The sequence below is a fragment of the Mustela nigripes genome, chromosome 15 (genome assembly GCF_022355385.1).
Source record: "Mustela nigripes isolate SB6536 chromosome 15, MUSNIG.SB6536, whole genome shotgun sequence".
Lineage (NCBI taxonomy): Eukaryota > Metazoa > Chordata > Mammalia > Carnivora > Mustelidae > Mustela > Mustela nigripes.
In genome coordinates, this window is record NC_081571.1 from 30,424,726 (window position 1) to 30,452,569 (window position 27,844).

At 41.9% G+C, this 27,844-nt stretch overlaps 1 protein-coding gene across 6 annotated transcripts in view; it reads left to right on the top strand.

The window, feature by feature from the left end:
- ENOX1 (ecto-NOX disulfide-thiol exchanger 1) overlaps positions 1-27,844 on the top strand; it is a 561,141-nt gene that overhangs the window by 525,905 nt on the left and 7,392 nt on the right. For all 6 annotated transcript variants that reach the window (XM_059377619.1, XM_059377624.1, XM_059377621.1 and 3 more), the window contains 2 exons: positions 11,146-11,248; positions 24,224-24,309. In XM_059377619.1, coding sequence (XP_059233602.1) covers positions 11,146-11,248; positions 24,224-24,309 — 189 coding nt within the window. The remainder of the gene's footprint in view (positions 1-11,145; positions 11,249-24,223; positions 24,310-27,844) is intronic.

The window sequence follows — 27,844 nt, forward strand, 5'->3', positions numbered from 1 at the left end:
CAGTTATTGAGTTATTCATCTCTGATTGGTTCTTTATGTTTTGTCTCTTTCTTAAGGGTCTCACTGAAGTCTTCCACTCTTTTCTTCAGTCCAATGAATATATTTATGACCTTTACTTTAAATTCTTTATGGGGCACGTTACTTATCTCTGTTTCATTGAGCTCTCTTGCTGTGGTTTTGTTCTTTCATTTAGGGCATATTGCTCTGCCTCATTTTGTCTCTCTGTGTCTGTTTTGTGTGTTAGAAATGTCAGCTACATCTACTCCTCTTGAAAGTAGTGGCCTTATGAAGATGTCTTGTAGTGCCTTGAAGTGCAGTGGCCCCTCTTTACCAGAACGTGGAGCTTCAGGGGTGTCTCCTATGTGTGTTGTGTGTGCTTTGCTGTTGTGCCTGAGCCGCATTATGCCTCAGTCCAGTCACCTTCAATGGCTGTCTTTGACTGTTGTGAACAGGGTTTGGTCCCTCTGTTGTTAGTGGGCCAGTCTGGACCTGTCCTGAACTTGAGTTGTCAGACAAGGCATTTGCTAGAGAGGCAGTAGCACCAAACTGCAGGATGCTCTTCCTTACAAGCTTTCACTGGTGGGCGGGGCTCATACCGGGATCTCATAATAAATCTCAAACTAGATATCTGCCCCCAGCCCACTGCTACCTGTAGCTGGACTGCTGTGTGTAGTTATCTTCCTCTGTCCCCTGGGCAGGAGTCCCTTTGGTGTGGTGCAGGCCCATCGGGAGTGCTTGTGGCACTGCCAGGCTTGTGGCATGCTTTGAATGGGCTCTGACCGAGGTCATATTGTAAGGGGCATGTCTGCAGGATAATTCAGGGGTGGAGCATGGGGTGTGAGCAAGTGCATGTGTGTACTGTGGGAAGGGACCTGGACCTGCTCTATAAAAACCCTGCTTCAGGGCTGAGACCTTATTAGCAGAAACAGCAGGGGCAAGGAAAGCCACATTAACTAGGTATGCTCGAGTCTGCTTGTGGAAGGAGACCTGGAGCAGAGGCCTGGCTAGAAGGGGCATGTCCACAGGAGAACAAGGGGTGGGATGCCCTGTTGGCAAGCTAGGTGGAGAGTCTGGCACACTACTGGTCTCCACAGGTGTCTGTGTACTGGGAAGCAGGGGGAAGGCAGTAGTACTTTCCAGCTCTTGTATTGCTGGAGGAGTCTCCCAGTGATCCCTGCCCCTCCAGCACATGCTCTGAGACTAGTGAACAGTCTCCCTCTCATATACCCCAGGCATCTTCCAGACTGCTGCTGCTTCTGCACTCTGTGTCTGCAGGGCTGTTTTTGTGTTGCCTCTTCTAGGGCATGGACTCTGTTTCCTCTCACTTTCCTGGCTCTCCCAGAGAGGAGCCTGTAGACTTTTAAAGTTCTAGGTGTTAAGTCCTTCTGATTGTAAGAACTCATGAAATTTCTTGCCCCTCTGGTTTCCAAAGCCATGTTACAGGGATTGATCTTTCCTGTGCAAGTTCCCTGTGCCTGGATGCCTAGTTTAATCGTCTTTTTCTCTCCTCTGTCCACACCCACAATGTCCCTCCATCCTCCTGCATACAGTATCATGGGTCCATTTTGCTCCCCATAATGTCTCTGTCTTTCCTAGCCTCTTCAATGTGGTAACCTCTCCACATTTAGCTGTGGAGAGTCTGTTTGCCATTCTTCAGGTTATCTTTCAGGTCATTTATACTGATGTTATCTAGTTGTCCAATGGGACACAGTGAGGCTAGGGTTCTCCTACTCCACCATCTTCCCCGGAGGTCCCTCTATTTTTAATTTTTTGAGGAATCTCTGTACTGTTTTCCACTGTGACTAACCAATTTACATTCCTACTGATGGTTCATGAGGGTTCCTTTTTGCCACATCCTCACCAACACTTGTTGCTTGTGTTTTTGATTCTAGCCTTTCTCACAAATGTGAGGTGATAACTCGCTGCTGTTTTGATTCACATCTCCCCGATGATGAGTGATGCTGAGGATCTTTTCTTCTGTATACTGGCCATTTGTAGATCTTCTGAAAGCCATCCATTTGGGTACTCTGCCCATTTTTAAACAGGATTGTTTGGAGGGTTTTTGGTGTAGAGTTGTGTAAGTTCTTTACATATGTGGGATATTAAGCCTTTATTGAGTATCATTTGCAAGTATCTTCTCCCATTCAGTAAGTTGCTTTTGTTTTGTTGATGGTTTCCTTCACGGTGCAAAAGCTTTTTATTTTGATGTAATCCCAATATTTTATTTTTGCCTTTGTTTCACTTGCTGTAGGAGACCTATCTATAAAAATGTTGTTAACACTGAGAAATTACTGCCAGTCTTTTCTTCTAGGATTTTTACATTTTAGGTTTCAGATCTCACATTTAGGTATTTAGTTCATTGTGAGTTTATTTTTGTGTGTGGTGTTAGAAAGTAGTCCAGTTTTCCCAAATCATTTATTGAAGAGACTATTTTCTTCACTGTGTATTCATGCCTCCACTGTCACAGATTAATTTACCATATAAGTTTGGGTTTATTTGGGAGCTCTCTACAATTTTGAAAACTACAGGTTTGTTGTATATCCTGAAATGTGGAATTATAAAATCTCTGGCTTTTTCTTTTTTAGGACTTCTTTGGCTATCCAAGATCTTCTGTGGTTCCACACACATTTAATGAGTATTTGTTCTAGTTTTGTGAAAAATGCTATTGATATTCTGATGGAGGTTGCACTGAATATGCAGAGTACGCTGGGTTTTATGAACATTTAAAAAATATTTTCCTAAATCATGAACATGGAATATATTTCCATTTGTTTTTATCTTTAGTTTCTTCCATCAATGTTCTATAGTTTTCAGAGTATAGGTATTTCACCTCCTTGATTGAGTTTATTCCTAGGTATTTTATTCTTTTTGGCACAATTATAAATGGAGTTTTCTTAATTTCCCCTTTTGCAACTTCATTACTAATGTATAGAAATGCTATTGATTCCTGGTTATTACTTTTGTATCCTCTCACTTTACTGAATTTATTACTTCTGATAGTGTTTGGTGGAGTCTTTAGGATTTTCTATGTATAGTAGTATGTCATCTGCAAATAGTGACAGTTTAACTTCTTATTCACAAATATGATGCCCATTTCTTTTTCTTCACTGACTGCTATGCCTAGGACTATGATGAATAAAAGTGGTGAAAGTGGACATCCTTTTCTTGCTCCTGATCTTACAGGGAAAAAACTCTTTTGTTTTTCCCCCCCATTTAGTATAATGTTAGCTATAGGCTTTTTTCTTTTCTTTTTTTTGTTGTTGTTAAGCTTTATTTAATTTGAGAGAGAAGCAAGGAGAGGGAAAGAGGAGGAGAAGCTCAGGCAGCCACCCCACTGAGCAAAGAGCCTGACTCGGGGCTGTATCTCATGAGTCAGACACTTAACCAACTGAGCTACCCAGATGCCCCAGAGATGGGTTTTTCATATACGCCCTTTGTTATGTTGAGGTATGTTCCTTCTAAACCCACTTTGTTGAGAATTTTTATCACGAATGGGTGCTGAATTTTGTCAAATGCTTTTTTCCATCTACTAAGATGATCCTATAATTTTATTTTTTGTTTTGTTGATGTGGTTGATTGATTTGTGAATATTGAAACATTCTTGCATCCCCAAAGTAAACCCCACTTGATTGTCACGAATGCTTCTTTTAATGTATTGTTGAATGTGTTTTGCTAATACTTTGTTGAGGATTTTGTATCTATGTCCACCAAGGATACTGGCCCGTAGCCTTCTTTTCTTGTGGTGTCTGTCTGGTTTGGATACCAGGGCAATGCTGACCTCATAGAATACATTTGGAAGCTTTCCTTTCTATTTTTGTGGAATAGTTTGAGGAGAATATGTATTAACTCTTATTTAAATATTTGGTAGAATTCATCTGTGAATCCATCTGCTCCTAGACCTCTTGTTTTGGTAGTTTCTTGACTCCCAATTCAATTTTTGTTACTAGTAATCAGTCTGTTCACATTTTCTATTTCTTATTGATTGGTTCTTGAAAGACTATTATTTTGTTTCTAGAAATTATCCATTTTTTTCTAGGTTGTCCAATTTATTGGCATATAATTTTCCATAGTATTCTCTTAATCACCTTTTTATATCTGTGGTGTCAGGTCTGTCTCATCATATTTCATTTATTTGGGTCCTACTCTTTTTTTTCTTGATGAGTCCGACTAAGGGTTTATCTTTTTAAAAAAGCCAGCTCTTGGTTTCATTCATTCATTCATTCTAGTCTCTATGTTATTTATTTCTGCCCTGATCTTAACCTCACCTTGGGCTTTGTTCTTCCTTTTTCTAATTTCTTGAGATGTAAGGTTAGATTGTTTATTTGAGCTTTTTCCGGTTTCTTGAGACCAGCCTATATATAATGTTTACCTTTTAGAACTGTTTTCATTGCATTCCAAAGATTTTGGACTACTGTGTATTCATTTTCATTTGTCTTCATGTAATTTTTTATTTCTTCTTTGATTGCTTTGCTGACCCATTATTGTTTAGTATCATGTTGTTTAGCTTCCATATGTTTGTTTTTTCCTAGTGTTTTTCTTGTGATTTATTCCCAATTTCATACCAATGTGGTCAGAAAAGATACATAGTATGATTTTAATCTTAAATTTGTTGAGACTTAATGACCTAACATACAATCTATTTTGGAGAATGGTTGCATGTGCACTTGAATGCGTATGGGGCTCCTGGGTACCTCAGTAGGTTAAGCATCTGTCTTTGGCTCAGGTCATGATCCCAGAGTCCAGGGATTGAGCCCTGCATCAGACTCCCTGCTTACTGGGGAGTCTGGTTCCCCCTCTCGCTCGGCCCCTCCCCCCATTCATAGGTGTGCATGTGTGCTCTCTCAAATTTTTTTTTCTTTTTTTTAAGAAAAAAATATGTATTCTCTTGTTCAGGGGTGAATATTTTGTATATAACTGTTATGTCCATCTGGTCTTATGTGCTATTCAGAGACACTGGTCTTTATTGATTTTTCTGCCTAGATAATCTATCCATTGATGTGAGTAGAATGTTAAAGTCCCCCACTACTATTGTATTACCATCAGTTTCTCTTTATGTTCACTAACATTTGCTTAATATATTTAAGTGCTCCTGTGTTAGGTGTGTAGATATTTACAACTGTTATATCCTCTTGTTGCATGGATCCCTTTATCATTATGGAATGCCCTTATCCCTTGTTAAAGTCTTTGTTTTAAAGGCTATTGTCTAAGTATTGCTGCCTCATTTTTTTGGTGTTTTTTTTTTTTTTTTTTTTTGCTTTGATTTGCATGGTAAATGTTTTTCCATCCCCTTCACTTTAACTCTATATGTCTTCAGGTCTGAGGTGAGTCTTTTGTAGGCAGCGTATAGATGGTCTTGATTTTTTACCCATTGTGCAACACAATGCTTTCTTATTGGAGCACTTAGGTCATTTACATTTAAAGTAATTGACAGATGTTTACTTATTGCTACTTTGTTATTTGTTTTCCAGTTGTTTTCTAGCTCTTCTCTGTTTCTCCTCTTGTTCTCCTTTGTGATTGATGAGTTTATAGTGTTATGCTTGGATTCTTTTTTTGTGTGTGTGTGTGTATCTATTACAGGTTTTGGATTTGTGGTTACCAAGAAGTTGAAATAAACATTCTAAGTAAATAACAGACTATTTTAATCTGATGATCATTTAAGTTCAGACACATTCTTTAAAAAAATTTTTTGATCCCTTCTCTTCTCTTTTTACTTCCTTCTCCATATTTTATTTATATCCTGTTGTATTTTATATCTTTTTATTCATATTTTATTACATCTTATCTGATCATTTCTTTTCCACTTAAAGAAGTCCCTTTAACATTTCCAGTGAGGCTTACTTAGTGGTGATAAACTCCTCTATCTTTTGTTTGTCTGGGAAACTCTCTCTCCTTCAAATCTGAATCCTAACCTTGCCAGCTAGAATATTTTATGTTGTAGCCTTTTTCCTTTCGGCGCTTTGAATATATCTTGCCACTTCATTCTGGCCTGCAAAATGTCTGCTGAAAGAAAATCAGCCGATAATCTTACAGGTTTTCCTTTGTAGATAACTTTTTGCTTCTCTCTTGCTTTTAAAATTCTCTTTACCTTTGATATTTTAAATATGTATCATGGTGTGGACCTCGAGTTCCTCTTATGTGAAATGTTGTATGGTTCTTGGACCTGGATGTCTGTTTCCTTCCCCAGGTTAGGAAAGTTTTCAGCTATTATTTCTTCAACTAAGTTTTCTACCCCTTTTTCTCTCCCTTCTGCAGAGACCCCTATAATGCAAATGTTTGTTTGCTAGATTGTGAGATTCCCTTAACCTATGGGTTTTTAAATTCTTTCCTCCTTTGCTGTTCAGTTTGTTTGCTTTCCTTTACACTGTCTTCCAGATCACTGATATTTTTCTGCATCCAATAATCTGTTGATTCCCTCTACTGTGTTTTTTAGTTATTGTGTTCAATTCTGATTCTTTTTTATATTTTCAATCTCTTTATTGAAGGCCTCACTGAATTCTTCTACTCTTCTCTCCAGCCCAGTGAGCATTTTTATGTTCACCACTTTAAAATCTTTATCAAGCATATTGCTTATCTCTCTTTCACTTAGGTCTTGTCCTATTCTTTATTTTGGAGCATATTCCTCCATTTCCCTATTTTCCTTAATTTCCTGTGTTTATTTCTATGGATTAGTGAAGCAGTTACTTCTTAATTTGAAGGAATCATCTTGTATGGTCATCCTCTGAGTAGACTGTGTATGCTTGGTGACCTTTGCTGGTTAGCTTGAGCTGTGACTGGCATGGGCTCTGGGTTCCAGTGCTTTCCACGTATCCTGTCTGGATAGCTAGCTGAAGTGGATGCAGGCCAGGGTGTCCTGGGATATTATGCACTGAGGGCACCATGGCAAGATAGCTGAAGCTGAAATGGGTAGTGCAAGCTATGGTGTCTTAAGACATTGTGTACAAGGCATGCCTTGGAAGGGTGGCTGGAGCTAAGGCAGTGTGCTTGCTAGGAGTTCTGAGTTGTCTACATAGAGAGTGCCCTGACAGGATAGCTGAAACTAAAGTGGGTGCAAGCCAGGGTGACCTGCAGCTCTTAGCACAGAGGGCACATTGGTAGGCTAGCTGAAGTGAATGTAAACTGGGATGTTTCAGGACTCTTGGAACAGAGGATGCATTGAAGGGGTAGATGGCATTGAGGCAGGGTATAGGGCAGTAGGTTCTGGGGCATTATTGCAGGGAGCATCCTGGCAGGGCACTGAAAACTAAACTGGGCATGGAATGGTGTGGTCCCTGAGCTGTCTACACGAACTGTATCCTGGCAGGACAGCTGAAGCAGTTGCAAGCCAGTTTGTCCCAGGGCTCTCCACCTGGAGGGCAACCTGGCAGGACAGCTGTAGCTGAATTGGGTACAAGCTGTGGTGTCTTTGGGTACTCCGTGCAGGGGGGTCCATGGCTAGGGAACTGGAGCCAAGGCCAGTGTGGACAAGAGTGTTTTTGGGGTGCTCTGTACATAGGATAACTGGAACTGACACAGGCTTGGGCTGGGGGTTCCTGGTGTACTACATGCTGAGGGCAACCTGGCAGGGCAGTTGGATCTCAAGCAGATGTTAGCCAAAAGGTTCTGGAGCACTCTACACTGGAGGCACCCTAGCAAGGCATCTGAAGCCAAAGTGGTATAGGCCCCTTGAGTGTTCTGGGGTGCTTTCTGCCTGTGACCTTGGAATGAGCTAGAGCTGTAGTGCTAACCAAGGGCATTCCTTTGGCTGCCTTGGTGGGCCAGATGGTACTGGTGTGAGTCAGAGGTCTAGGGCTCACCAAGGCAGCAGGCCAGTAGGCCACCGGGACCGTGCATCATTCTGTGTTTTCAAGGTGTGTGCAAGGGGTAGTGAGTGTAGACTATGTTTATCAACCCCTCCCACCTGCAGAGCACCCCAGCAGCTACCCCTACCATTTGGCAGTTTTAGAGCTGGCATTCTAATAGGCCAGTTGATCTTTTAAACTATGGCTTTTTTTTTTTTTTCCTGTGCCCCACCATCTGAAGCTGGTGTTTGCCTAGGGAACCTGGGGCTTGCTGAGCTGGCCAAGCCAGCTATGGAGACTGGACCCTGATCTAGGCTATGCTTTTAAGGTTGGGGTGTAAACCGTCTTGTTCTCCAATCTCTCTGACTCAAAGTGTGTTTCCACAGCTTTTCCACCATTTGGTGGCATTCAAGGGCTGGCTCTTTTAGATACTAGTCACTCTCTTAAACCATGGCTTTTTTCTGTGCCCAATTCTAAGGAATTTCTTCTGGGTCTTCAGTATTTTCCCTCCCCAGTGCCATTCACAGCGTGGTGGTTGGGGGCTCCCTTCCTTACTCTTACTCATCTCTTTTGCCATTCTGTCTTTTGTCACCCAGAGGCTGTTCAGTCAGCCCTTAGTTCTTCTTCAGGAGGAATTCTTCTATAAATAGGTGTAACTTGGTGTGTTTTCTGGAGGAGGTGTGTTCAGAGTCAGTGTTGCCATGTTGGACCAGAACCTCATAGTCTGAGCTTCTGTACCATGCCTGTGACAGGCTTGGCCTCCAGGACACTTAGCCAAAAGTAATGCTTTTGAGTGGCCACTGGTTGGTTCGCTCTTCCCATGATGTTGTGGACCCAGGTCTCCCAGTTTGCTGGGACACGCCTTGCGCTGTAAAGGAAATGACAGTTCCCTTTTTGCCAGCTCTTGACACCAGCTTATTACAGCATGCAAGCACCACCTGGAGCCTGGCTGGTCCACTTCATTAGGTCCTATACCACTTCTCAGAATAGTTCTTCTCCAGAAAGAGGTAAGAAAAGCAGCAACATATCTATGCTGGGCAGAACCCACAGTGGAACCCGAAGATGGAAGCATTCCCAAGCCTCACGTCTCTGTTAAGCCCAGGCCTAGTGGATGCTGCTGAAGCCTCGCAGGGGTGTGTCCACTCCAGAGTCACTGAAAGTGACCATGCCAGGGAACACATTTGTGGGCAGCAGAGCGCTTGCTGCAAAATTCAATCTCAAAGCTATTTCCTAGGACTCATCTCTTTCCATTCTCATTTACCCAAGCCTAAATCATCATCAGAGAATCAGTCAATGGTAGGCCGTATCTGGCTTCTTATAGAATTTGCTGGGATCTGCTCAACGTACTTGCCAGCTCTGAATATGAGACAAGTGCCTAATAAACCCTTTGAATGGTCTCGGTCTATTCTGTCCTTGCCATTTCCTGCTGGTTCTGTACGTCCTGCCTGCCTTCTGTGGTCCCTCTTCCTTACTAAACCTCGATCCTCAACCATGTGATGACTCCAGGACACCACTCAATTTTGTCAATTAATGTGGGCTTACTGTCTGCTAAACTCTTCTCAGTAATTTCATTTGGCTCCAGTTATCATCCAGGCTGTGAACAGATCACCCCTTCTTGAGAGATTGTTTCCCTTCATCCCTTGGGTTCATTATTTCTTAAATAATACTATCACCCTCCTAGTAATATCTTTCCATCTCTTTCCTCCAGAACTCTTCTAAGCCCTTAAAACATATCCATATGGTATTTCATCACAGAGGGAATTCCTTTACCTTTCCTGAAACTCCTTTTCTGAGCTCATCTACATAAACCACTGAGTTTGTTTGGTTTTAAAGTTCTGGACTCTCTTTCTCCCGACGCTGGTTCTCAAGATCCCTTTTTGGAAGTATAAGAGCATCTTTCATCTCTAATGGTCTTTTATGTCTGGCTGGCTCCAGCCTTTCTGTGGACCATTCCTTAAACCCTTTCTGATTCCTATCCTCCTGGGCACATTTCCTGTTATCAGCTTCAGGCCTCACTGGTACCCTCTTAGCCAACCAGCATCCTCCTCTGATCTGTTACCACATCACGGTGATTCCCTGAATTCTTTACCTTACACCCACCTTTACCCCTTACTCTGTCTTCAGCAGTTAAATCTGACCTTTAGAGGAGCCTCCAAATTGCTCACCAAATATTGCCAATTGCAATTTCTTAGCAGAGACTTCTTTCCTGCAATTTCTAATTACCCCTGATTTATAAAGTACCAGCTCATAGGTTAAACACAGCTCATGGAACTTTGGGACTGACATACACTGAAGTTTTTCTTTTTTCTTTTATTTGAATGCCTTCAGATGGGGTTTGTGCTACTCACATGCTCAACATGTTCCCAATAATTTTCTGTATTCTTCTATCTGTCCAACTTTACTGATTTGTATTAACTAGATCAATATCTGTAACCAGTTCTAGCCCTGGCAACACCTGCCAAACCTTCTGCCCAGACCTTCTAAGTTCTCTTTTATCCCTCCCTACGTTTAACCTCTAGCCTTGTGACATCATCTAATGGAGTATCCTTAACTCTTTGCTCAATATGCTCGTCTTTCTTGGAGACCTGTCTTTCAGTGAGAAACTTTCCTCCAAAACTCAACTACTCTAATGATTCTAACCCATATATGTATGTCTCTGGTCGTTACATTTGATTTTCTATTAAATCATTCTCCATTTTGAATCCTAATACAAAGTCTGGGAGAATAGGAGTTAATTTTTTTTCTGTTTCTAAATAAAAAAGACCATTGGAAGAACTAAAAATAGTGTTCTACATGTTATTGGTTTGTTGTACAATTCTTCATTTTTAGTTTCCAAAGAAAAGAATTTCTCAACCTTTGCTTTATCTACCTTTTCCAGTTGTGTATAAGGACATATATTTATTCAATGTAAACCCTTCTAATAACAATCCTATCTCACCTTCCCAATAGGCCCTATTTCCCCACACACTCGTACAAGTTACTAGCATAGTAATATAAATCAGTCTGTGCATGCTTTGGGGGAAGTTTTTTATATTTGAAATAAAAACATGTTAAAGTAGCTATAGTCAAACAGACTTTGCTGATGGAGTTTAATCAACACATTGGACAAAAACCTAAGATAATTTATGCCAAATTTGCCACTTTTGCATAGTCCACTTGATTTGCTGGAAGCAGTAACTAGGAACCTAAGTTTTAGTATTACTTTTCTGTTTTGGGGCACATAGATAAATTATTTATAAAAGTTGATGTTCAGTTATAAATGGAAGTGATGAACTTATTTATTGAGTTGAAAAGACCTGGTGGCTTTTATTGAAATGCACAAAATCTACATGCATGCCTATATGGTTTTTGTTTTTTAACCTCATAGGAAATCAATGTGTTGACAGTTGCATTGGTCAATCAAGACCGAGAGAACAATATAGAAAAAAGAAGCCAAGGCTTAAAATCAGAGAAAGAAGCTCTACTAATCGGTAAGGAAATTGTTTTCCTCATCCTTTGTCTTAAATAATATTAAACTAACTCACCTCCAACACATTAACAATTGAAAAAGCTTTGCCTTCTGGTCAGAGGTGAGATTAACTTTGTCAAGATAATATTACACTTACACTTCAAATTAGGGACATACAAATTAAGGGGTTTTGCTCTTCTGTAACCATGTATATTAGTTGGCTGTACAACATAGAACTGATTACAAGATGACCAATTATTTTGTATCTCACATGTTAACAAACCTAAATTCCAAAATTTGGAAGGCCAGGTTGCATCCAATCCAACCAAAAGTTGCAAATCAAGCCAGATCCCCAGAATCAAAAGAGGCTGCATCCTGAGGTCAGCCCTATAATGCTGATGGTACAGGGACATCTGGACTACCACCAATAGGCTAATCCACGCTTCCCTGCCCACATCTGGATCCATTTAACCAAGATAAATAAAATGAGCTGGCCACTAAGGAAGGGGAAGGAAGGGAAAATTTTACTGTTATTAGCCCCACAAAATACATCTAGGTGGTTGTTGTTGGTTTTTTTTGGTCTGGACCAGAGACAAAGCTCTGACTGATCCCTTTTTGAGAGCCTCATGAGCACACAGATCCAGAAGTAGTATTTACTCTCACAAGGAAGAATTCTTGATGAGGATATGTTGGTGATGTGCCTGGGCCCCCACTGTGGAAGCTGGTATGGTTAAGGACTCTCTCCATAGTGCTCACTCTAGAGAAAGAGAAGCTGTCCTCCTCGCTCTGTGATGCCCAGCACTGATTCAAGCTGCGTCTTGGCACTGACCGTGGTGTGAGGCTCCAAGTTTAAACTGGCTCCTCCTTGGCACTGTTAAGAGTGAAGAATGAGGTTGTTGTGCATGTGAGACAAATTGTTCTTCTCTAGTTGGTATTCTGGCAGAAGTAGCACCTGGCTGCATTTTCTAAATAATGCATGCGCTCACCTCAAAATGACAGGTACACCAGGGCCTGTAGAAGTTGGCACAGGAGGAATTAAATTCAACATAGTCCAAACTTCATCCATCATATATAGATTTTTCAACTACAGGGCTATTGAATATGACATCAACTTAGAGATACTCCAAGGAAAACCAATTATTTTTTTCTCTCTCTGATGATATACAGCTGTAATAACGTGCCATGCACAAGTTTCATAAGACATGCTGATGTGTTATCAGTTCCAGGAACCCAAAATGAACCTGTATGTAGTTGGCAACTGGATTTTTCTTCTATTGGAAAATGTGACAAATGCTGACAGCTGTTTCTCTTTTGCTCAGTGTGACAAAGTTGTTATATCCCCATGATTTTAGGGTGTGAACAAAGCACACGATGATCAGTAAACATTCCTTCTCTAAGTGTGAATAATACAGACCACTTGAAACTTTAAAAAATGGGAATGAGTCTCCATTTTTTAAAATTCCATGCTTCTCACTAAGTACTTCTCCTTGTATTTTGTGCTTGGAGAATACAGTTTACTTACACTGTCTCCTAAATAGTACTACACACATACACATTTTTCTTTTCAATCAGCTCCCTCAAAATTTAAGAAATGATCTGCTTTACACAACATAGGTTAATGAGAGTAGATAATTTATAACATGTTATCTCTGTGTAGGTCTTTACTATTAGAAAATTCACAAGTATATGAGAAAGAAAAAAAAAATTTAGTAAGTCAGAATCTTCAATAAAGAGCAGCCACAAACGGGCACCTGGGTGGCTCAGATGGTTAAGCATCTGCCTTCAGCTCAGGTCATGACCTCGGAGTCCTGAGATCGAGTCCCACATCAGACTCCCTCCTTAGGGAGCCTGCTTCTCCCTCTGCCTATGTCTCTCATGAATAAGTAAAAAAAAGAAAAAAGAAAAAAAAGTAGGTATAACCAACTCTAAATTTTCCAGGATTTCCCCCCTCATTTTTGGTCTTTCGATCTGGTTTACCTGTATTAGCTTTTGACACTCCTTTGATCACTATATGAGAATGTTTAGGTAGAAGGGAGGCTAGAGACTCAAGTTTTTTTAAATAAAATAAACTTGGGAGTTTCTTTTTTTTCCCCCCTTCATTTCTCCATTACCTCTCTACCTTGGTACTTTATCTTACTTTACCTTAATGTAAGCTTTAAAATGATGTGTTTTCCAATCCATACCCTCCCCCAAAATACTGAGGTATTTAGACCTGTCCTCAGACAGAGTAATGCAGAAGAAAGCCATGTAGAAAACAGTTTCTGAGACTGGCAAAATCGATGCTGCCATTAAGTGTGTCTCTCTGCTGAGTTTGGCCATCCATACTTTGTAGAAACCTGAATGTTGGGACCCAAAAGACCTCTCCTACAGCTTCTGGAATCTAGATAAGGGTTGTGACAGGGACAGAATGACAGACTATGTGGTCCCAAACTGCTTTGGACCAAACTACACAGAGAAAGGAGTTTTTGGTGCTGAGACTACTCTTTTCTGAAGAACACTTGTAGGTAGAATGACTCTGGGAGTCCCCTGGACTTCTGCTGTATGTGGAGAGGTCTGGAATACTCTTTGCAATTTCCCTGGAATCTTCCCTTGGAATAATTAAGCCCATATAGAGGGTAAAACGGGCCTGCTCCAAATCAGCCTAGAAGGCCAGGAGCATAGCAAAAATCTACCTTGAATTGGAAATAGTTATTAGCAATATCTTTATCACATATGGGTACCTATATTACATGCTATATGCAAATATATTCAGATAACACTCTTGGGACACACAAATATTATATAAAACAGCAGAGTGGCATAAATCCTGATTTCCTGGAAGAGAAGCAGTGAATGAGAAATATGCTGTTGAAATAGATTCCACATACAGAGAACGTAAAACTGAGGCTAGAACTTCCTAAACAATAAGCAGTGCTAATTACTTGTGACACTAATGTACCTGGCAAAAGTGTGTATTCTTTCTACACATTCTCATGTCCTTTTTATAAAATTGAAGTCTTTAAGACGTAACGTAGATATACATATCAGTGGGATTTCACTGATACTAGTTGGAGTCTGGCAGATTTGGATTGAGTCCCTTGACAGTTCAACCATTCTGCTAAACTTTCTGCTTGACAGTGAGGATTAAGTCCTATATTCCAACTCAGCTAAAAAGATGGGTCCTTAAAAAGCACTTTATTATTTTGATTTCTGGATTATTTTATAATGAATCCTTGTAAAGACAGGTTAACATATAATTAGATCTAAAAGAATTACATGATTATGGAGGGCAATGCAGGGTACTATTTTATAGCTCACAACTCTACAGTAACTACACATTAGGTCGGCCTGATGTTGTCTAGCATCTAAGCCCGAACTCCTAGTCCTCTTCACATTTGGCCTACGCTTGGATTTGGCATTCACTGAACTTATATGGGATAGAAGGAGACAATACTTTTGATTTATAACCAAAGTTCTGAAACCACTAGCTATTGTTATGAAGAATGGATCAAAAGAATTCTTATTGATAGGTAGATAGCTCAGAAGAGATGTGAACAGTGTAACTCTGGTCTGTATCACTTCACCTTCTCTTTTTAAGTAATTCTAAGAAGTAGAGTTCCAGTCCTGGCAGCCCTGATTGGCACCCCGTCAATGCTGGTCATCACTGTAAATCCCACCCCGATATAGTCAGGACCTTCTTAAGAGCTCTGTTGATAAAGTTTCTTTTCTTCAGAACTTCCCCAGACCTGTGGTTTAAAACCAGCTGCAAATTCTTAACGATAAGGCAAACTTCTTTACTGATCACCTGACTCCTCTACATGTTACGGGGAACCAGGATGTTGCCTTCTGTCAGTGCCTCCCCTCCCCCGGCAATTTCCACCCCTACCACTGGTTCACCCGTCTGCACACAACCAGTCTCTATCTGAACAGGAACATTCCCCCTGATAATGGGTGTTAGGAAGCAAATGAGTGGACTGTAGAGAAAAACACTTAAAGAAGGTTAAATGGTGAGGTTTTGGTGTTTTCAGTGAATGGAGTCGATGCTGGATTTAGGCTGCACCTGAGAAAAAGTAATCTGAGAAGTGTGTGCTTCTCTGAAAGCTACTGACCATAAAGAATGAGTCATTGACCTAAATCTTGCTTCCAAGACACAAATGTCCGTATCAATAAATCAACAAACATTTGTCAAGAGCCTACTAAAAAATTACCAGCCTTCAATGTGGAAAGGAATCATCTGGGCAGTCTGTTTAAAAGGCAGAATCTCTGCCTCCCCCAACCAGGTAATGTTTATTGTAAAACTGACATCCGAGGTGACACTCAAACAGGCACTGATGGGACCATGTTTTGAGAACTAGTGGCCTGCCATATGCCCGAACCTATGTTCACCAACAGTAGTGATCAGATGATCTCTTCCCTCAAGAAGTCATAGACTAGTGAGAAAGAAAGCAGTTAATGACAATGAAATATGGTTTGTACTAAAATAGAAATCCCGAGAAAGGGCTACTTACCCTACAGATGCCTTGTTAGAAGAATGGACAGTCAAACAAGTCCTCAAGGATGCATAGAGTTTCTCTGAAGGGATAAAGGAGTTGTCAAGGCCTTTCAGACACAAGAAATGAAGTACTGAAGGGAGCAGATATAGTCTCAGGGGTTTAGTTATAATAAGACTGACAAACTTTTTAAATTTTTTTTAATTAAAAAAAAAAAAAACCAGCTAACTGCGCAAGATCAAGTTCGGTACTCACCAGATACGTGGACCAAACTGCTTTTTGGAAAATAAAAGCTTTTCAGAATCCCAGTGCACTGAGAAGCATGAGATTAATCACAGTGTCGGGTCCAACTACCCCTCACTCACAGCCTCACCTCGGCCCAGTTCCCATAATTGGTTTAGTGCCCTGCAGCTGCTCACAGATACCTGTAGGCTCGTGGCTTAGTGGGAAATCCAGATTTCCCACGGCACCCTCCTGGTTGCCTCTCTGGTTCAGTGTTCATGAAGCCTTGTAGGCTGCAACAAGAGGCAAGAACATTTCAGGCTGGCTTCTGGTCAGGCCTCTTTTGGTTTTCAGCAAGACAGAACCATCCAGAAAGACAGCTGTTCCTCTGCAGAGCTGAGGTTCCTGAAACTCCCTGGGAGGCCCTCTCCCCCAACAAGCTTCCAGGCCTCAGAGATATCTGAAGTCCCCAGGAGACCATCAGCAAATGTGGACATAGGGAAGGCTAATCTCAGCCAGGACGTTACAAGCTGACACAGGGAGTTTGGAATGAAATTCCAAGCAGCCTGAGGAAGGGGAGTATGTTCTGGTAGGATTCCATCTGACCAAAATGAATATATAAACTGATATTTTATTCTCAAGAGGTAACCAATAAACTTGTTTAAAATAGGAGTCCATCAGAAAAAAAGATGGGAGTGGGATCGATTGGCCTTGTGACAAATCACAGTACCTGATGATCCCTGAACAGCCCTCAGCAAAGGAGGCCCGTTCTGAGTACAGGCAGATGGGGGCATCGATTCACCGGGCAAGTCACTGATCCATGATGGATCTGATTCCTCACACTGTCCAAAGCTAGGAGATCTGATTAGATGGTCATCTTCACCTCACTACTCTGTAATCTATGAGGACTACTAGAAAAGCGGCACTGCCCTTTGGGTGGTGATGTTACATGTAAGCAGATGCTCATACCCTCAGCATATGAACGTGAACTCTACTGTCTCATACCTTAGAAACAAAAGAGAAGGAAAGCTTGTCTTGACTCCAACAGCCCATTTCCCTCTTCCCCACCCAAGCCTAATTCTCCAAAGCACAGTCTACACTAACAGCTTCTATCCCCCTACCCCCCACTCCCTCTCCGGCCACCACTCCAGGATGGCTGGCACCCTCACACTGAAGTCGTTCTGTCAACATGACCAGAGCATGCCATGTTGCCAATTTCTCAACTCCCTCCATTTGTCATCATCTGCACGTTATACAGTGGACTCCTCACCTCTTCTGAGCAGAAATACTTTTCTTCTCTGAGCTACCATGACACCATTCTTTCTAATTGATCACTCCTACTCAGTTTCCTTTGATGAGTTTTCCTCAACCTCTAAATTTTGGGCTTCTTTGGGGTTCGGGCTTGAGGCCTCTTCTCTGCCTACAGAATGTCAATATGCACTTTGGCTTAGAATCCCTTTTTGTGGCCACTGATTCCCAGATACCATCTCCAACTACCATTTGGTGTCTCCATTTAGATGCTAATGGACATCTCAAATTTAAAAAGCCCAGAAGAGAACGCTTGATTCCCCCTTTTCTTTTTTTTTTTTTTTTCAGAGTCCATAGTCTCTCATGATTCACCTCCCCTTCCAATTTACCCCAATCCCCTTCTCTCTAACTCCCCATGTCCTCCATGCTTTTTGTTATGCTCCACAAATATGTGAAACCGTATGATAATTGACTCTCTCTGCTTGACTTATTTCACTCAGCATACTCTCTTCCAGTCCTGTCCATGTTGCTACAAAAGTTGGGTATTCGTCCTTTCTGATGGAGGCATAATACTCCATAGTGTATATGGACCACATCTTCCTTATCCATTCATCCGTTGAAGGGCATCTTGGTTCTTTCCACAGTTTGGCACTGTGGCCATTTCTCCTATAAACATTGGGGTACAGATGGCCCTTCTTTTCACTACATCTGTATCTTTGGGGTAAATACCCAGGAGTGCAATGGCAGGGTCATAGGGAAGTTCTATTTTTAATTTCTTGAGGAATCTCCACACTGTTCTCCAAAGAGGCTGCACCAACTTGCATTCCCACCAACAGTGTAAAAGGCTTCCCCTTTCTCCACATCCCCTCCAACACATGTTGTTTCCTGTTTTGCTAATTTTGGCCATTCTAACTGGTATAAGGTGGTATCTCAATGTAGTTTTAATTTGAATCTCCCTGATGGCTAGTGATGATGAACATTTTTTCATGTGTCTGACAGCCATTTGTATGTCTTTATTGGAGAAATGTCTGTCCATATCTTCTGCCCATTTTTTGATATGATTGTCTGTTTTGTGTGTGTTGAGTTTGAGGAGTTCATTATAGATCCTGGATATCAACTTTTTGTCTGTACTGTCATTTACAAATATCTTTTCCCATTCCGTGGGTTGCCTCTTTGTTTTCTTGACTGTTTCCTTTGCTGTGCAGAAACTTTTGATTTTGATGAAGTCCCAAAAGTTCATCTTCACTTTTGTTTCCTTTGCCTTTGGAGACATATCTTGAAAGAAGCTGCTGTGGCTGATATCGAAGAGATTACTGCCTGTGTTCTCCTCTAGGATTCTGATGGATTCCTGTCTCACATTGAGCTCTTTAATCCATTTTGAATTTATCTTTGTGTACGGTGTAAGAGTCAAGTTTCATTCTTCTACATATAGCTGCCCAGTTTTCCCAGCTGATTCCCCCTTTTCTTTGCACTAATATGCCCCTCCCTAGTATTCCCAGCTGAGAAAATGCTACCGCCTAGCTGCTCAAGCCAAACAGTGAGAACTCCTTCTTCTAAGCCCTTACCACTCACAAGCCTTCCACCAGCCCTACCTTCAATGCCCACTGCCCTTTGGTCCAGACCACAGCTTACCACGTCAGGTCTTTTTTTTTTTTCTTTCTTTCTTTTTTTTTTTTTTTTTTTATAAGATTTTATTTATTTGACAGAGAGAGATCACAGGTAGGCAGAGAGGCAGGCAGAGAGAGAGGAGGAAGTAAGCTCCCTGCTGAGCAGAGAGCCCAATGTGGGGCTGGATTCCAGGACCCTGGGATCATGACCTGAGCCAAAAGCAGAGGCTTTAACCCACTGAGCCACCCAGGCGCCCTACCACTTCTTGTGCAGACACTTCTAAATGGTCTCCCAGTTTCCTTTTCATCTATTCACCAAACAGCAACTTGAATGAAATTTTAAAAACATAATTCAGATCATATCATGCCGCTACTTAGAACTCTTCTGTTGGTTTCCTGCTATTTTTAGAATTTAATCCACATCCCTTCCTCTGTCAATTCACAGCCCTAAGTGATCTGGCTCCCTATGCATGCTGTACCACCACTCACCAGCCAAGTCTGTTCCTGCCAGTTCATCTCCACCTCAGGTCTTTGGCGCATTCTGTTGACTGTACCTGGAATAATCTTTCCCCAGGCTGCCTGTGGCTGGCTCCTTCCCATCTGACACAGGAAAATTTACCTTCACTCCACCTTCCCGTGTGAAGTAGCACCCTACCAAGCTTGAGCCTCTTTTGTCACCATGTTTACCACTACCTGAAAATATTTCCTTTATTTTTAATCTTTGTGTTTATCCTCTGTAACTTACCTAGAATATAAATTCCCCCAGAGAAAAAACCTTGTCTGTCTTGTGCAATGCTGTGTCCATAGCACTTTGGCAGCTAACTGTTGCTAAGGAAATGCTTAAAGAAGAGTGAATGAAGCAGTAAAAATCTAGCACTTTTGGCTAATTTAAATGCTGCTGCTTCCTTAGTCTTAGGTCTAAAAATGAGAATAAACTCAATGATTCTGATAGAGAAAGCTCAAAATGGTTTTTTATGTCCTTATTTAAATGCGCCTTCCTAATGAGGGGCTTGCCACAGGTTGTACAGAACTGGTCTGTAGGTCTTTTTTTTCTTCTTCTTATTTTTATTTCTTTTTTCTTTTTTTTTTCTATAGGTGTTTCTAAAGCAATTTTTAAGATCCTGAAATACGCAGAAAGCTCAAGAGTACTGACAGCCTCCTCTGCTCCTTTTTCAAAATTTATTTAAATTAGCTACTTACACTTGTATTTTCCTAGTTAGGAAACCCATTCTTAAATACGGAGACTTCTGCTTCTCCATGGAAATAACCAAGACCAGGGAGTGAGTCTGTCCCTTTGGAGATCCAGCAGTTCAGTCCTGGCTCCATTCTCCACCCTCGGTTGTCAGTGTGTTTAACCGAGCTCTTAGATCCCCTCCCAGAGGACCATGAAACAGTCTCCAGTTTCTGGTTTGCGGCATTGCTCATTAGATTATGAGCTACACCTGTCCTTTTTTCCATTCTCAGGAAATATCCTAGTTCTTTTAAAGGAGCTACAAAGAGGCTTTAATTGATTATTCAGGAAGCCCCACCTCACCCAGCCCATGAATCCAATCCCAAACCAGGGCTTAGAAACCACATTTTCTCAAATGGCATGACTAATGCTTCTGTGATGAGACGTGATGGGCAGCGGTAAGGTGGGAGTAGGGAAGAGGAGGGGCGCAGTACTCCGGAGGATATGACTAATGTTTCCCATTTCTGCTGTATCTCTAGCAATATTGAACAGCTTAGTTGCCATCCATAGGAAGTGCTTTGAAGCCTTTCTTTAACTACCTACTTTGGGGGCGGCTGGGTGGCTCAGTCAGTCAAACATCTGCCTTCAGCTCAGGTCATTATCCTGGGGTCCTGGGATCCAGCTGCATCAGGCTCCCTGCTCAGTGGGGAGTCTGCTTCTTCCTCTGCCTCTGCCATGGCCCCTGTTTTGCTTGTGCTCTCTGTCAAATAAATAAAGATTAAAAAACAAAACAGGGACGCCTGGGTGGCTCAGTTGGTTAAGCAGCTGCCTTCGGCTCAGGTCATGATCCTGGCGTCCTGGGATCGAGTCCCGCATCAGGCTCCTTGCTCAGCAGGGAGCCTGCTTCTCCCTCTGCCTCTGCCTGCCATTCTGTCTGCCTGTGCTCGCTCTCTCTCCCTCTTCTCTCTGATAAATAAATAAAATCTTAAAAAAAAAAAAACAAACCTTTAACTACCTACTTTGGCCCCAGATGAATCTAGTGGCGATTGCTCGGTTTGTTTGTTTGTTTGTTTGTTTGTTTGTTTTTAAAGAAAAGCTAATGGCTTATTGGTATCAGCTACCACAGTGATGGTTTCGAATACCCTCCTAAGGAAAGATATTCATGTCTGGGTTAGAATTTCTAATCTATTTTAGAAAGACATATAGAAATCATATAAGCATTTTCTTTTTACTTTTTGAGCAAGAAAGTGTTTCAATAAAAAAGTTTCCATGCTCAAAATATTCAGGTTGCTCTGTCCTGAATCCATAAAGTGGATGAGCTAAGGGCAGGAATCACCAGTGAATAATGCCTCAAAGTTACCTGATTTTTGGAAGACTACTACATTATTGGTTAGTACTGTGCAATTTATTTTTAAGATTTTACTTATTCATTTGACAGAGATCACAAGTAGGCAGAAAAGCAGGCAGAGAGAGAGGGGGAAGCAGGCTCCCCGCTGAGCAGAGAGCCCGATGTGGGGCTCGATCCCAGGACCCTGGGATCATGACCTGAGCCGAAGGCAGAGGCTTTAACCCACTGAGCCACCCAGGCGCCCCAAGTACTGTGCAATTTTTAAGGTTCTTATTTATCTCCATTTATCAATAGAACAGTAGAAATTTTTAAGGAAGTATACTGACCAGTCTTACTTCTAGAGGGTAAATTCACTCAATATACATTTATTGTAAATGAATACTGTATTCCTAATACTGAACCAGAACAGGCACAGACTGTGTTAATGGCAGAGTTCCCGGGAGTTACAGACCCAACAATGGGCCTAAGGGTCAGGCAGTAACTCTTGAGGGAGCATGTACACAGAGGGGTATCGACATCACAGAGGGCAACAACAGCCGCTCCAGGTCCTCCCATTACTGGTATTCCTAAATTTCCTCCTTCAGTACTTCATCTCCCAGGCCAAAAGTTATCAACCTCTTCCCCATTCCCCCCATCCCAGCCCTCTTCTGACTCATTCTGTTTATTCTACCGAAGACATTTAACTTCACATCACATTCCCGCGGATATTTATAGGAGAGGCTGTGGGTTATCTAGGAGATGGTGAGGAGTCTCTGTTCAGTAGAGATTTTAATAATGAAAAACGCATTTATCTGCTAGTGCCCTTGGGGTAGTTTACTCCTTAAGGCTGCTCAAAACCTCTCTACCTTCTAAGATGCCGCTCACCTCATGGGAAACACACATCCTTGTCACTCCAAAGGCTGATCAGTCAGTCTGATGCCTAAGCAGAGGTCCCACCAAGGAAGGGACTATTATCCCTGTTTTGCAGGACCCCTCCTGGCTCTCGAGTCACTCTCTTGAAGCACCCAGTCCCTGCCTGGGAGAACCTGTGTGCCAGGAGAAGAAAGGAACAGATTCACCTTTCACAAAGCCAGAGATGACTACTCATTCTTCCCCCTTGTCCTCTGATGGAGGTGGGGGAAGGGCCCCCCTACCATTTGTCAGAGGCTCCTTTTGGAAACTAGTGGACAGAGCACCACTTGCCCTCAGCCTGGGACAGGAGAGAGAACCCCATTCACCATCCTGCAATAGGACTTTCCCTTAAGAATTCTGCCCCCTCTCCCAATTAATAAATGCAAATACGTGTCACTGTTTAAATACTTCTAACTTATTTTTAAAGTAAGTCCTTCATAAGCTTCTGTATTTTAACTCGTTAGTAACAGAATCACTTACTGTGCCACCTCACCGGATTTGAGAACCTCAGAAACACAGGAAAGTAGTTGCCAGGTCTGTAAAATTAAAATATAAATGAACAAATAAAGTGGTAGGAGGGGAACAAAACAGTTCCACTTAAGTATATTAAAATAGCTATTTGCCACTTAAAGATATTAAAACTGCCATTAGTACCTTTTACATGGCCATTATTTCATCAAAGGGCATTTTAGCAAAAAAAGGAAGAACATAATCTCAGAATAAAATGGTAGTTCTTTATACCTCAAGAAAAATGGGGTCAGTCTCTAAAAACTGAGGTTTTGGCATAATGGAGAAATAATGAATTATTTCCATCTTCCTCATTTCTCTGTTAACTACTATAAACCTCACAGAAGCAGTGTTCTGAGGACAGGTCTTTGAGAGCACAGGCTAGACCCTTTGGATCTCTATCCTCAGACAAAGGCTGAACTGGGAGCTTTGCTTGAAAACAGACACTCATCCCAGACTATCCCAAGCATCACACAGGAGATCAGGAGGCCACCAGACCCCATCCCAGATCAACCCAAGGTCCCCCTGCAATTCCCAGGATGACCTCACGCAAGAGCGATGTCTCCTCGAGGGCTCGTCCTGCCTGCATGTCAGACAAGTGCAGGTCTTTCTCTTGACCTCTGCCTCTCAAGCATCAAAGTGGCCCAATAAACAACATGAGGGCTTATACTCAGATTTAATTCATCTCGAAGTCTACTTAGAACTAAAAAAAATGTCAGTCTGAACACAGTTTCCTAGCAAACAGCAGCGTACAATCTATGGAGTCTTGATTTGGGATATGGGAGCAGGAAGGAGAGAACAGGAATGCTTTTACTTCAGCCCTGACACCGAATACCCCGCTTTTCATTTGTCAGTACCATGTTGACAGCTGATTTTCACAATTGAAAAGACTTCTGATTTAGAATCAGACTCCAGCCAAACCATCCATTCCCGGGCCTTTTTAAACGATCCTGTAAATTACAGCAGCAAGGAGGAGAGAGGGAGAGCTGGCTCTGTTTACACAGCAGCAACAACCAGGGGGAAATAAAGGTTTCAGAAAAGATCTGGGCTTCCTTCAGTGGCAGTTAGGGGTAATATGGATTAAATACTTTTCATAACTAGCAGCTGTAATTATCAGTGAAATCAGAGGCCGTGCGATCTCTGACACAGCTGTAGGAGCCATTTTCAATACTGCGAAGTCCACCGAGGGAAAGAAAAGAGAATTTTATCCTCCCAATAACTACAATTTTATATTGGTAAATCAAGCATAAAATTGGTAGTTGAAATACTTCCAGGAGTCTTTGTTTAGCAAATACCTTTATTCATCTATATATTATCTCTGAGCCTAGCTTTTCTAACTACTATCATTCCAGGAGCAGAGTGTTCTGTTTGCCACGTTTCTAGGACTGTTTCGGAATGGGCTGTTACTGAGTGCTGTTACAGTGGTGAGACCGTAACTCAGCCTGATGAAACCATTACGGGGTTCGATGACATTATTTGACCCCGACTCTTATTTACCTTTCAGTGATGTCCATTGTTTGTCTCTTTAATTCAGGCATCATATCAACGTTTCTTCACGTCCATCCTTTTGGAGCCAATATAGAGTACCTTTGGTCATACATGCAGCAGCTGGACTCCAAGGTAAATTCTCTTTTTCCGGGGGACCCGCACTGCTAAGATTTAGCGTGTTGACTGCTGGCTGCAGGTGGGCCCATGGGAGCAGCCTTGGGGATAGAAGAGCATTTGGATTTTCATCAGTACTTTTCCACAAGGACCTCCGTTTTGGGCAGATAGCTGTCTTCTTTTCACTTGCTTTTGTCTTTATAGAAAGAAGAGCAGTTATCTAAAATGACAATGACTTTCAGCAGATGCCAAATTACTCTGAAAAGCATATGAGGGACTGAAAATTACAGGTTGGCCTGGAAGTTCCCGAAACAGGGAGAAATCAGGTCAGGGTGGCTAATGGGGCATTATCCTGAGACCATATTCTCACAGGATTCTGTGGTAAAGACTCCCCACGATAGAGGGAAAATCACCTCAAATAACATAAAGATCTGATAGGACTCTCAAGAAAACTGTATTAATGGTTGTTTTTCAGCATTATTCTCTAAATGGAAAAAATGCCCACGAAGTTATTCTCAGTGGTGCCTCCCCCAAGGGTGACACCCAGAGTCAGGACATCGTTCTTCATTTCTCTGAGGCTCAGTCGGCCTCATCTGCAAATTAGCTGTGCTCCTAACCCACTGCAGTAGTTGTGTTCTAAAAGACACAAAGGGTTCAATGTATGTATCAATTTCTGTATCAAATTCCAGTGAACAATGAGAGGGGGCCCTGTTGAAATAAAGTCACGTCATTAGGCAGCATTGCTGGGGAAAGCCTTGGAAGGGGATGAACAGAGAAGCAGAGAATTGAAGGCAGCCACTGAGTCGCTTGTTGAATGTCCTGCTGGGAGGGAAAATGGAAATAAGCCCTTGCACAGAGTACAACAAAGTGCACGGGACGTGTAGGACCAGGACCCCGGCCCGCAGTTCTGTGACCCTGACTACACACACATACAAGCCATTCTAAATCTTCAATGGCCAGTATAGATTAAATAACTACACTGTGCTCTCAATTGGAGTTAAATTATTTTACCAATTCATGGTCACAACTGCTTAACCTTTCTAATGGTCTTATACTTCCCCTCTGAGAGAATCATCTGGAACAAAAAATATTTTTCAGTCACAGGGATTCATGCCCTTTTCATCTCTCACAGCTGGTAATAGGGTAAACCAAAACAGAGTGAAAGGGGGTGAGCAGATTATAAGATTCTGAAAGTTCACACACACGTTATTGTCTTCTTTGTGGCCTTCCGTCTCCTGGACAGGGAGGGATGGAAGATGCTTATGTTAATTCAGATAAAATGAGGGTCAGCTATACCGTCTTACTTTGTTGAAATTAAGCTTTCTTGAACGGCTTCTTTGCTTTTTACCCTCACCAGTTTCATTCTTAGCATCAACCCTCCCTTTAACTGGAGGATTAAAGGAAATACTGCTTTCACTAGAGTGGCTTGGCATAGAGTAAGTCCTCGAGAAATTATTCCTATTGTTGCTATTATCCTTCCCTTGCCTTGTTGACATTGATTTCCTTCCCTTCCTGGAACTCCCAAGTGGGAAGCCTTTGTCGGGAAGCAGTTGTTGTTTTAGTATATACATGAGTTCGTGAGTGTGTGTGTGTGTGTGTGTGTGCGCGCGCGCGCGTGTGTTGGGGGGAGGGGTGTAAAATCACCTGGAGGGGTGATAAATAATGAATTATCTTGTTCTATTCTAACCATCAGAATAGAGTGTCCATCATCCATTTGTTCAGGCAAAATTTGTGTGGTCTCTCTCTGTAGTCTCTAAGGAAAGAATTCATACCCCTGGTCTCTGACCATTAGATGATTAGCTTTTCTGGAAGGGATTCAGTTAAAGGGAATTCTATTTTATCTCAGACTGGTACTTTTATTTTAGAAGATAATGAGGAATATATTTCCTTCATGGAGGAAATACATAGGGTCTTCCCCACACAGCCCTCCATCTCCTGAATGAAATGTTCAGTAGAGCTGTCAGGTTGTTTCCTCATGCCTGAAGTAAAAGTGCTCTAAAACTCCTAGATGCCAGCAATTAGACCAAATATTCTTTCTATCCCAGTGAGGATGAAGGGATATTTAGACTTTCTAATCCACAGACCAAATTATTGCTCTGAACTGGAATTCCATATCCTCAGGGCTTTAAGCAGAAAACAAAGGGCAAACCTCTCATTATTTTAAGTACCCAGCAGGGCCTTGTCCTCGTATCAGCTGCCAGAAGGCTCAGAATCGTGGAGCCACCACCAGCCCACGGACTCCGAGGCTTTCCAGTGCAATGCCACCTGCCTCTGGTTAATCAGAAGGAGCTGGGGGTCACCAAGACCCCACTAAGTTTTGGTTAATGTTGCATGAAGGCAATGGATTCAGTTTAGCCTCAACGACACACAGAGGGTTCGCTGATTCTAATAGGATGGGTTTTTTAAAATTCCGATTAGAACAGCCCGGTTTGACATTGGACAACATCACCATTATGACAATTATAAAGTAACATTTAGGTTCTGGCTACTCCAGTGCTGACGAGAGCAAGGAAAGCAGGCTCAATCAATCCAGCCTGTAATGGAACTGATTTTATTAGGATTTCCCCAAAGGCCACATAGGAGTATAAGAATGATTAGAAATGGAAGGAGAGCCAGGAATTAATTTAAATTATGCTGGGCATGTGAACTGCACATGGCTCCTAAAACTGTATAGCCCAGTAATAGGCCATTTTCCAGTTAAATATTATTCCTGCTCTTGATAATGATACATGCATATTTTTCTCTTCTCAGCCTGTTCTAAACCATCCACTTGCATTCACTTAGCCCTCTTATAGAACAGTGTCACCATATGACCACATCACAAAGATTCACTCAGAGGAAGGCAGGAGAAGGGGGGGTGGGGGAGATGGCTTCCTAAAACTTTGGTGAGTTAAAAACTGTGCCCTGGGTGCAGGCAGGTAAGCTCTTCAAAGAAGGCAGCACTACCCTGAAATGGTTTCCGATCAATACAGAGAACTTCCAGGTCAGCCCGCTCCAAGACCCTGAGTAGCAAGAAAGTCACATCTAGTGGAGCGTTAGCAGATGAGCATATCCTGTCTTACAGTCAAGAGGAGGCGTTCTTCTGCTTTCCCCCAGTTTACATATTCTTTCAGACTTAAGTTCTCCTAAATGTGTCTGGCTATCCCCTCTACATAAGTATAGCCTCCTCCCCACGCCCACCAAGTAGATTTGATTCTGAAAACCAGATTCAACATAATATGGCTGTGGATACTGGAGGATTTACAAAGACCTGTTGTTTTGACTGCTCACTGATGGGCTTGGGGGCCACAGGCGTGTACATTTCCCAGCAGAGGAGCAAGCCATTTGCATGTTGTACTAAGAGCATACCTTTAGAAACACAAAATTAAAACATCTGGTCAGTTCTAAAGAGATTCAAATTGCCATAACTGGAGAGCATTCCTCCCTAGACTATAGTTCAGCAGTAAGGGTAGACAATGTTCTCGGTGGTGTTAAGGCTCCCCCCCACCAACTCTGAAAAGTCTGCAGTATTACGTATATTCCAGTGTTCTCCTAAATCACCACCTGTCATAAT